The sequence below is a fragment of the Phymastichus coffea genome, unplaced genomic scaffold (genome assembly GCF_024137745.1).
Source record: "Phymastichus coffea isolate CEN01 unplaced genomic scaffold, Cenicafe_Pcof_1.1 PCOF00021, whole genome shotgun sequence".
NCBI lineage: Eukaryota > Metazoa > Arthropoda > Insecta > Hymenoptera > Eulophidae > Phymastichus > Phymastichus coffea.
Window position 1 is genome coordinate 625931 of NW_026706832.1, and position 12210 is coordinate 638140.

Below are 12210 nucleotides of genomic sequence, written 5' to 3' on the forward strand. Positions count from 1 at the left end.
CATAACTGCAATCATCACAAGAGCCAATCATCTACTCATCCAGAATACTGAGAAGTATGAAAAATTACGCACTAGGATTGAAAAGAGTAATATATGACTAAAATATTTATGGAGGTGTCTTTTAGACTTTGTATGATATTTTTACAAAAATAATATAATATGAATACTACCTAATAAAACAATTTTTCAAAGGTATGTGAAACTTTTATCTTGTCATCATTATTTCCTATCAAAGCAATATTAATTTAATACAAAACCAATGGCATTGTATTAAATTAATGTCGAAGTCAGAATGTAACATAAAATTTTGAAACATCATTCACAAATAGCAACGAGTTATGCAGATCCTTATCAGATATTACTTTTTCCCACCCATTATTCATCTCTCACAGGCACTGGAGCGTGGGGCATGGGGGCTATTGGAAAAGTAGCACGGGGTCTTTCATCAGGCAGTGAAACACACACCGATGTTGGTATGCGGCTAGCCAAGATGCCACCATCACACGTCGATACACCCGGGGCCGATAAAAATATGCCGGTACACCACGGTGACTTCTTTAGTGACTGCTGGTATGAAAGAAAATAGTTGCTAGGATCCCTATAGCCCCTACGACTGCGGTCACTATATTTATATATTCGTCTGAAACATACCAATATGTTTAAGTAGTGCCGGGTAAACAGAGATAGAGATTTTCCGTCTGATATGGAATTTCACAAAACCAATTTCCTTATGAAATTTTCATACTTAATGATAGAAATAAGGTAAAATTTTGTTTTAATAACTATTTTTTCAATTTTTGATATGTTCGTCACGCTCCCTGGGTGCTTTCCATCATAATTTCCAAGAAATAAACATATATTGATATTTATTTTTTTAATATCTAATATACTGTTTTATTTTACTAAAACATCGAATTTGTTTCTCTAAATAACAAGTAAATTACAAATTAAGTATCGTTAGCGTGACGTCATTTCTTTATTCTGTAAGATCATAAGTATAAACACTTGATGTAATTCCTAGTCAAATCATTAACTGTTGTATTCATTATGTTATTTGCGAATGTTTAATCCACATATTACGCTCGTCTTTTAAGATTGTGACTTGAAGCATCAAGTGGAAAGCAAAGTTGAAGCAAAGTTGAAGCATCACGTAGATCTAGTCACGTTAATTAAGATAATACAAATTGAGACAAAATTTATAAATCTGTTTTCTATAGCGCAAAGGGTAAGAAAGTAGGAGAAAGACATGGTGCGCATGAATTCTCCACGTCGTCACGCACAACACGTGAAAAATTACGATTGCATACGCGAACAGAACGTTCTTGATTGTTAACCGATAACCTAAGTTGTCGACTTATGGTTACATCAGTCATTTCAGTTTGCTGTGAAAACTCACGAAACGTGCGAAATAGCTTGCGATGGACTAAGTTCTTATTTCCTTGGACTCTGCATGTGCCTTTTGCGAGAATAGCAATTTTTTCAGAATGCGCTCCTGCAAGTACTTGCGAAAAGTTTGTCTCTCTTTTTCCCTACATTGCGTTCTCACTTTCTCTCCCTATCTCGCCGCTAATAATACTCTGTTTCTAATTCTATTAAACTGCTTTTTCGCCAAGTTTATTTGTTTACATCTTGTCTGAGTTAGCAGTTATTCACCATTGTGTTAACAGGATTTAAACAATTTCTGCGCTCTATCCCTGGACGAAGACATCATCGTGAGCAGCAGAGCAATATCATATTGGGTTAGCTTAACCCGTAGCATAAGCTATCCTCGTTTCTTTTTTCTAACCCTAAGCTTTATGCTAACGGAAATCGTTTCGCGATCAAAAACCCCATTACAATATATACAATTTATTCTTGATTTACAATAAATTTATTTGTTTATTTATTTATTTATTATATCTTTATTAAATTAATTCATAGAATTACCTTTTAGATTTAGAAAGTGATGAATCCAGATTATTCAGTAAAACCAGGGATGGACGTTCAGGAATTCCGCTTACGTGGTAAAGAAATGATTGAATATATTTGTGAACTCGTTACTAATATAAAACTTCGACGAGTAACGCCAGACATTGGGCCAGGTTATTTGAGACCAATGTTATCTGCTGAACCACCATATCTTCCTGAATCATGGGATGAAATCATGAAAGACGTTGAGTTGAAAATCATGCCTGGAGTAAGTTTCTTATATTAAAAACCCTCTATTTTGTATACTCCATTATTTATATCCCTAAAAAATTTTGGCACAGATTACGTATTGGCAGCATCCACGTTTTCACGCTTACTTTCCAGCTGGAAATTCATTTCCTTCCATCCTTGGAGACATGCTGTCTGATGCCATTGGTTGTATTGGATTTTCTTGGGTGAGATTCTTCTAGGTCTAACTATTTATTACTTAAAAATTGTAATATATTATATTATATACATTTTATTAATACAGCTTATGACTGAAATTATTTAAAGCACATTTCTGGTGAAAAAGTATATAATACTGTTTAGAATGTTATGAGCTGGTTTTTAAATTAATAATCAAAAGGCTCACTTAAGAAAGAACTTTAAATCTTGATTATTTGCGATGTGGGTGGAGTAAATAATTATTTATTTATATCTTGAAAATCTGTTGAAGGAGTTATTTGTTGACCTAGAGCTATCGTACTGATATTCGAGTAAACTTTAGACAAATCTCACTTTTAGAACAACGTGTATTGAAAGCATTAGAAGGTTTTACATGTTTCGTTCACAACAAAGTTAATAACTTGAATAGGAGTGACACCAGTAGATAAGCAATGTATGTTCTGGGACACAAAGGAGCCGACAAAGGATGCCGCCAATGTATAAGGGATATGTGTATGTTCTGGAACACAAAGAGGCCGCCCGATGAAGATGTCGCGATAGTGACACCTTTTAATCGCGATAAGGTGAGACCCCATGCTGAGTGTTTAAAAGACATTTACATTTGAAGTACCTTTGACACCTTCCGCGTGCCAGTGGGCCCCTTCGACAAAGTGAGACGCTATGTTGAGTGGCTAAAAGGCATTTGATGTACCTTTGACACCTCCCGCTGAGTATCTACAAGGTAATCGATGTAGCTTATGCATTGAAGATGCGTCGCCAATGCATAAGGTACATGTGTATGTCCTAAGACAGAAGCCAGTGGGCCCTTCGACAGAGTGCCGCCCCCCACCCACCCACCCACCTACAGAGGTTGTTAAGGTAGGATGCTATAGAAGTCGGTAGGGTGCTGGGTAAGCTATATGATGGTCTCTCTCTCTCTTTATCCCTCACTGTCGCTTTCCTTCGATAGTAGGGCGCTTAGTAAGCTTATGCTTGCTGAGTGTGGGCCCTCGGAGAGGGGGTATCGTCTCTAGCTTGCTAAGCGCGTACGCCGTATAGTGCGGTTGCTGTTCTCTCTCTCTCTCTCTCTCTCTCTCTCTCTCTTTCTTTCTCTCTCGCTCTCCTTCATTAGTAGGGTATTTAGTAAGCTTATGCTGACTAAGTGTAGGCCCTCGGCTGCCTACCAATGGGTCCTTTCGACGCACTCTAGCAGAGTTCTCTCTCTTTCTCCGATATCGCTATACCTAATGCTAAGGGCTAAGATGCAATACATGTACCTTTTTATTGAAGATGAGTTCTAGCATCGGCCGCTTGAGTTTCGCTAACAATATATCACATCCTGAGTATCGAAAGCGAAAATCGATGTACCTCTTCCATTAAAAAAATACGTTCGGTAATTTTGAGTGGAGTTTTGAGAGTAGGAAACTTTTGGGAGGAACGAAATAAAAACGTCTTCATTTTCAGAAAATCTTTCATTAGTAGACTAGGTCTTAAAGAGAAGACTTCTAAATAAGTGAGTAGAGTTAAGTGATTAAAAAAAAAGTGCATCATGAATTCAGTGGAAATTATACGAACGATATGATTGTATTCATGGCGAATGTAAGTAAAAAACAATATTATTGTTAATATTATAATTCAATTTATATATTTTTTTTAGACTCCTCCAAACATGTTGGCGAGCATTCCGACAGCACTACTTTATAATTTATTGTTGGCGATATTATCAGTCGTGAGTAATTATATTATATATTTATTGTTAATTATTATAATCTTGTATATTTTTTTCAGCTTCATTCAGTCATGGTCGATCCTGCTCAAAAGCTGTGGATTGGTCAGCTGCTGCAGGGGGTGATCGAGGTAAGAAATTTTACTTTTTTTATAATTTGCTTAATATAAATATATAAATATTTGTTTGTTTTTTAGTTGCAGCAGATATTGGAGTTTGCTGAGTGCTCAGCAAGACAGCGGGATGATGCCCAAAGAACCACTGTTCAAAGGGCTGCAGTCGAAAGGGCTGAAGCCAACAGGCGCTTAGTAAGCTTATGCTTGCTGAGTGTGGGCTCTCGGAGAAGGGGTAGCGACTCTAGCTTGCTAGGCGCGTTCGCCGTATACTGTGGATGCTGCTCTCTTTTTCTCTCTTTCTCTAAGTAAGCGCTATAGTAGTTTCATAAGATTTCGGGAACCTTTCGATCTCACAGTTAATTTTATTTGAATATTAATTAATGAAACTTTACATTGAAAATTATACAGTCTGTCTATAATCTTTATTCTCAGTAGTTGACATCGCTATATTGGAATATTGAGTTGAATTTTTATATGTAATATTGTCAACTTCATCGATACCTTCCACTTCACATTGCTTCCGTCTAGCTTTTATCCATAAAAACAATCTTTGTGCATTTGTAACGGCACATACAAAGTTAGCTGGTTTATTGTAATGATATGTGCATATTGCTTCTAATGGGTAAGGTAATGCGATCATTGATGGACATCTCATCTCGCTTTCAAGTTCTAAAATTTTTCTATAGAAGGAAAAAAGTTTCTATTTAATAATGATTTTAATTTCTAACCAAAATTAAAAATAATTTTTATACTTACTTTTCGCGTAATATTTTTTCCTTTTACATAAATATTTTTAGAATTATCTAAATAATTGTTTAGTACACGTGCTCAATTTTTATATGGAATAATGCCGGATCTCCATAATAACCCATGATGACACGTTTCGAAGAAATGATTCACTTTTCGATACTTGAAAGGAAGTTGAAACCAATGATATGGTGGTTTGAAGAAAAATACAGTTAGAACAGTATCTACATCTAATGGTCAATATGCGAGTTCTTTACAAACAAATGTCTTGTTTATACTTTGAAAGCCTTGGAAATCTATTACAAAATCCATTTGAAAAGATACTGAAGTTAATGTGAACTTTACAAGATCCTAAAACCGTTACGAGAGTAGAGGCACGTATTTGTTCTATACAAAGCCTATACCTCACCATTCGAAAGTATAGGGCGTCATAGTCACTATATAGTATGATTATAAATAGTTTGTATTAAATTCCAACAATATATATATTTTATTATCTTTTTTATTGAAAAGCATTATATACGTTGATTATATAATGTCGGATCAATTTCAAACTAATTTTTTAACATCACCACTAATTGGATTATATTGTACAATAAGATCGTGTAATATTAAGCAGTAGGCTGCAGTATATTCAGGAAAATCAGTTCGGGTTTGAAATTCTAGGCTATAACGGGGTTTTGACCCGGCGCGGGTCACTCGTTATATAAATTACGAGGGAATTGGAAACAGCTCGGTGTAGGCCTCGTAATAGGCTGCGCAAAGCCTAACCCAGCAGCAACAGGAACGTCGTGGTGCGGCGTCCGTTACCTTGGCCCGCGGAGAGCGTCGTGTAGTCCTATGGACGCTTTGGAGCGATCACGAAATTTAGGTGCGAAAGCCGGACGAAACGGGATTGTTTACGATAGGTAACAAGGAACCGCAAAGGAAGAAAACAGATATACGAACAGCATTGAGTTTACTACAGAGAATAGTACAAAGTTAGTACGCAGCGTAAGCGGGAGACTAAGCGGCGAAAAGCTAGCGAGAGAGACACGTATTCGAGGTGGTACTTACAATGACGTCTCGGAGTCAGCCCTGGAGACGGTGTTCTCGGCCTCACACGTGGTCTGCGAGGACGCGCAGTACGCACTCGAATACGGTCAAAAGGCGGGCGGCTTTGAAGGCTCGCACGCGTAGTCGCTAGAATTAGCTCGCCAAAAACTCTGGGCACTCTCGGCACCAAACCTCGCACCGATTGGGCACTCGCGTACTCGTCAGAAACACCGCGGAAATAGTCGCAGATCACAAAAGGTCGCAAGCACGTATATCCGCTCGTCACACGTCCACGTGCTTCGAAGTCGCCGGTACAAGTGAGAGTTCTTATCGCGGGGCTTTTTCCTACCCCACTCTCCTACTCGCGCGCGTAGCGCCGGCCTCCCGAATTCTCTCTCTCTAGCTCGCCCTCTATTAGCGCTCTCTCTGACTTACCTTTGGCTGCCATACAAGTGAGATAATTATGTGGCAAATATATTTATATAAAAATAATTATAATTATGTGTGGGGAGAGAGAGACATAACGAGGGTCTGGCCGCTCGTTATAAGGCGAACATCTACTAGTGCGCTTTTTAATGTTTCATTTTCTTTGGAGCAGTCGGTATCTATTAGCAGCACTTTATTAATAAAATTTTTTTTATTGAGTAACGGCTCGTTTTTTTCATCAGAGTAAGCGTTTTGAAAATTGGTATACATATCGTAGAGAACAGCATACTGATTTTGATTGATATTCAAATTGAGATTTCCATACGGATAGCATTGTGAATTGATAAATAGCTTCACATTACTAATATTACAATGACCAAAATTACTAGAATTCACACTCGCTGAGCGTTTACGTTTAGTTTGAAAAGCTAAAATAACAAAGCGAGGCCTTTCCAATTGATTGGAAGTCTTAACACTCCAAACATGCTTTGCTGTGCATGGTAATTTTGGATACTCATACATTTCCCAAGTACGATAACTCATTGTAATTGCACGATGTCGTCCAATCTGATTGAGTAATTTGATTTTTTCTTTGTCTGCAACCGTCACATATGGCATCAACCATTCCACCTTAGTTAAATTAATGTTCGATTTTTCTGAAGCAGCAGGACTCCCTATTGGAGCATACAAAATAGCATTCAAATCATCTCTTGATCTTGTAAGAATAAGTTCATGCTTGACATTGACTACAATTTTCCGATAATCTTCTGCAAAGCTCATCAACATACTAAGAGGTGTAGTAACATCAAGAAAACCTAGAGCATTACATATTAAAACTTCATTGTTATCACCATGCCATCCGGCATTTTCAGCGATAGAGCTCTGACATGGATTGAGTGAAAGCTAATTTTTTATGAGAGTTGTTAAGCTTACATTTTTAACTTTATCAATTTCAATAGCATTTATTTCATATCATATTTCCTCAAACAAATGAAAGAGGGCGTTGTTGACTAATAAAATGTTCTCCACTGGCAAGGTACCGTCTGGCTTGATCTATCGACCAGAAATATGAATCATACTGCGTGATGGAAGCAGAGATAAATCTTGATGTTGAATTACTATATGGATTTCATTGCTATTATTGAAATATGATAATGAATAAGGCTGATACGCATGAACTTCATAATGAGCTATAGAATCATCGAAAGCGACACCTGAATGAATGTCTAGAATTCCCTCCATATTGTTGTTGTTGTTTTTGCAAGAGGGATCAGCCACCGTGCGCCTTGGGCTGGTCTCTGCTAATTTTTCTGGGTTCTTTCTCGATAAAGAAATCCGGCGCTGACTTTCACAGGCCGAAGTTCGCTCTGGTTGGGGAGGTTGATATAAATAATCGGACACGTTAATTCAATTATACTACAGATGGTGATCTAATTTATTGACGCCTTTTCACAAATATCGCTACAAGATTTACTACACCGCGGTGAGCGCGTTCGCTCAACCTTTCCGCGACCAGAGTTCGCGGGATCACACGAGCGAGATCGCTCAGCGTGCGCGATAAATTTTCAAAATACGCTAATGTCTGTAATCGAGCGAGAGCTGGCGCGAGAGAGATTAACTGGCTTTGGACCCACCGGACGCCGACGGTCCGTCGACAGAGAGGCGACGCTGGCGAAAGCGTAGTCCCGCAGGAAACGGTGCCCTGGCAACGTTGGAAGCTGCTGCAGGGAGGGCCGCAGCACGGCCTTTGCCTCGTAGACGGCGAATGGTCGCTGCGTGTACTGGCTCTGCTTCGGACAACTGGCTTCCTGGCAAACGTGGCAGTCGCACCGATGGCAGTTGCCTCCTTCCGGCCAAAATCTCGCTTCGTCCAGTCTTCTCCTAGGCGGCCCTAATTACTCGAGAGCTCGCGCCTAACTCCCTTTCCTCTCTCTTAATTTCTCTGCCTCGCGCCACCGTGCTCCCACCTCTCTCACCGTCAAAAATCAGTCAAAATCGCTCTCTCTCTCTCTCTCTCTCGTTCTTCTCGCTCTCACTCGCACTCACGGCGACAACTCGGCAATCGTCGCGCTCCTCTCTCCAGATCCTGCAACGACAGAAGTATGTAGTCGCTATATAGCGTACACTTGGCGAGGAGAGTGCGGCACGCAGGGCTAGCGAACATCGCTATAACCCTGTCACTAAAGTGATAGCTTCTTGACCTTCAGTGTAAAATTTATTATAACCAACGTCAATGTTTGGTATTGAATTAAATGTTAATAGCTCAACTAGGCCAAGAACGTATTTTTTGTTTGGTATTAATTTGATTGGTGGAAAATAACATGATTCGAGTACGGATGATGTTCCCGAGAGACTCAATGTCATTGAATTCTCCATGACAGATTCATATCAACTAAGAGTCATTCGATGAATGAGTATTTTTTATACTAGTTGTCTTTTCTGTAGTTCGTTTAAAAGAAATTTGAGACAATGATGGCCGCAATTGTATGTATTTAAATATTGATATCTAATATAATTATATATGATTCTATTAACTTTGAGATAAAGCAATAGATCTATAGGCTATAGATTACCAAAACTATCAAAATACAAAAGCTCATCACTTTTTTTTTCATATGCTAGCCAATGGGTACCTGGTCCACGTTTATCATCTAAATTTACAATAGCTCTCTCTTGATTACGGGGTCCATCGGCCGGTAGAGTATCACGTATGAAAACACCGCGAAAAATTGCAATTTTTAGTATTTTAGCATATTTTCTTATATCATGATCTGTCAGTGCTCGATTAGGTAAAGTTATTTCGAGCTTTTTTTTTAAACCTTTTCCACTTGCATATGGTTTCAGATGAAGACCATAACCTTTACGATGTGGTTTCAAATAAAGTCCTTTACCAATAGCAATATCTTCCATAGTTTTATTGTGTCTATGAGCTTCTTTCAATTAATTTTGAGCGGCCTTAGCACTGTTAACGGCTTATGCTATTGAAGCAGCTCCTCCAGCTAGACCTCCAGTGGGGTTCAAAGCGGGAAATAATGGAATTAATAAAGGAAGAGCTCCACCCACTTTACCAAGAATTTGTAGAATACGAGGCATATTTATTTTTCTTATTGTTACTATGTTCAATATTTCTCGAGGCAGCGTTAATAATTTTTTTCGATGTAATTGATAGATTTTTACTTTTTACATGTGTCTTTCGTCGCTGTCGTTGTTGTTGACGATTTTTTAATTCCTTACCTCGTTTCTTTCCTCATTTTAAAATTTTAACACACATACCAAGTTTACTTTTAACTTTCATTATGTTGACTACAGCAAACGAAGCAACTTTTTCACCAAAGCTATTATCTTTCGCTTGCACACTATCCCAGGCCTCTTTAGCTAGAATTTTGTCGGCTTCATTTCTCGCCTCAATGTTCTCTCGATTCTGAGAATAAGCAATATCGTGATCTTTACAAGCAGCGTCTAGCGGATTTTTTCAGGATTACCACGAGCAAGTCGTTCTTTTCAATTTAGTTTCTGGCCTGCAATACTGATAACCGGGCAAATAAGCTTCGAATGCTAAGTTATTAATGATCTTATTCACTAAGCCAGCACCACCAGTCTTTCTTTTGTGACAAATGATCATACCTCATCAGAAGACAAAGTCTTAATGAAACTAAAATATATACAAACAGTCTTTTTATAGTTAGTAGTCTCATTCGTCGTTCGATCGGTGACTAGAAAACAATATGGACTCCAAAGAGCAACCGCTTAAGTTGCAAGTCATAAATTTTGATAGTATAGTTGAGACGGAAAAACGAGAAAAAAGACATGGTAAACTCCTACCTGACAGTATACGAACAGTTTTCTGTGGTCCTAGTATCTGTGGGAAAACTAAATGTTTGCTAACACTAATCACACATCCTAATAGACTTAGATTTGAAAACGTTTATGTTTATTCAAAGTCCCTCAATCAACCAAAGAATAAGTTTTTAAAAGATTTATTGGAACCGATTGATGGTATACAGTATTAGGCATTCAGCGAATATGAGGCAGTTGTTTCACCGGATAAAGCTAATCCAAATTCCATCATGATTTTTGACGATATAGCCACTGATAAGCAGGACAATGTGAGAGCATTCTTCTGTATGGGAAGACATAAAAAAGTAGATAGTTTCTATCTCTGTCAATCATACGCTCGCATACCGAAGCATTTCATTCGAGATAATGTGAATTTACCAGTTTTGTTTCGACAAGTTGACGTGAATATTAAACATATTTACAACGATTATGTTAACTCATATGACTTTTGAGAAGTTTAAAGCAATTTGTTCAAAAGGTTGGAGAGACGATAATCATGGATTTATAGTTGTTGATAGAGATAGATCAATCTGAATTGTAGCGTTGAATGTCTCGCTATTACCCTAGGTTGTAATTGCGCCCACCCTTGTTGAATTTTTGTTTTTGTTTGAATGTTTGGGGAATTAAGGAATAGAATTAGGAATGCATTGGAAATAATTAAACACCTTCACTTATGAGAAAAAGCCTCGAAGACATAAAAACCCATTTTATTAACGGAACGAACAATGAGATTAAAAAAAAGAAAAAAGACGAGAGTACTATGAACTAGAAACGATTAACCACGTGTGTGCGAGCCGCGCGCGAACAATGGAAACGTCGACGCAGTGGAAATTCCTGTACTCACACTCTCACACAGATTTGATAGCACCTTGTTGGCCCTTCAGCCAGTTATTGTAGAACGCGATCCTTTTCCCTTTTTTTTGTTGTGAAGCGGTTTGCTTCTCTTACCGTTGATAAATCTCTTACCACTTGCTGCTCACTCGTGTACCTCTTAGCAACGACTGACTGCTCGCTGTCCCCCTCTCCGCCGGCAAGCGAGAGGCCGAAAGCATCAAGCTCACCCGGAAAGGCAACGCCATCATGAGCCTCGCTCGCACAACTACACGCACGTTCATACGCACACACGTGTACTGTCCCAACGGAACATTCTCCCGGCGCAAACTGCGAAGGAAGTTCAGCTCGAATAACGAAGCAGTTTATGAAATTTAAAAACTAGAACGCATTGACAGCTATCTGAGCGGCACGCTAATAGATTAGTACATCTCTTTGGACGCAATAGCGGGACAATTTCTGTTAACGAGATTGTTTCCCAACACATGCCTATCGCAGTAGGCCCATCTTACAACTAGAATTTAGGAAAGAACAACCCGATTCGAATTAGCAAACAGCAGAGCCTTCGATCGAGGAAATTGGGAACTCAGTGGGGAGTTGCTGAGTATCACGGTAACAAAGACTAGGTCTTTGATCTTCTGGCTACAGAAACTCAGTTTCTGCGTTCTCGCGGGCCAGGCTTCTTTAGCTTGAATAGAATACGAAAAGGCTCAACTCGTTTATGGCAAGCCAAATCGCGCACATCTGGAGCTTCACACAACGCATCCCGGGATGACAAGGAGGGCGATCAAAGCTCAGCATGGTAGCTGTTTTAGAGCGCGGTGGAAGGGAGAATACAGAGACGTGTAATATTGCATGTATAAACGCCGCTTGTTGTCTTCACGGAAGCCACTCTTGCGATGCCGTCACTCCCAGGAAAAACCTCCAAAACCACACCCAGAGGCCAACGTGCGCAGTGAGTCAAGTCGTCCATGAGGATCACCACCATCCCTGATGAGAGTTCGCCGTTGGAAGAATGTCACTTCTGGCGGATCTGAAGTTCATGGAGGTATTCCTTGTGCCACTTGGACCAAAACGTCTGTCTGGCCTTAGCAAGGAATCGAGATGTCGAAAGTCGGTTATCTGGCACTGAAATCAAAGATTTCTCGGGTAAAACGT

At 39.1% G+C, this 12210-nt stretch overlaps 1 protein-coding gene across 3 annotated transcripts in view; it reads left to right on the forward strand.

The window, feature by feature from the left end:
* The window catches only part of LOC131675425 (aromatic-L-amino-acid decarboxylase-like), a 1116730-nt gene that overhangs the window by 117418 nt on the left and 987102 nt on the right, over positions 1–12210 (forward strand). For all 3 annotated transcript variants that reach the window (XM_058954401.1, XM_058954403.1, XM_058954402.1), the window contains exons 2-3: positions 1934–2176; positions 2250–2363. In XM_058954401.1, coding sequence (XP_058810384.1) covers positions 1946–2176; positions 2250–2363 — 345 coding nt within the window. In that variant the 5' untranslated portion in view covers positions 1934–1945. The remainder of the gene's footprint in view (positions 1–1933; positions 2177–2249; positions 2364–12210) is intronic.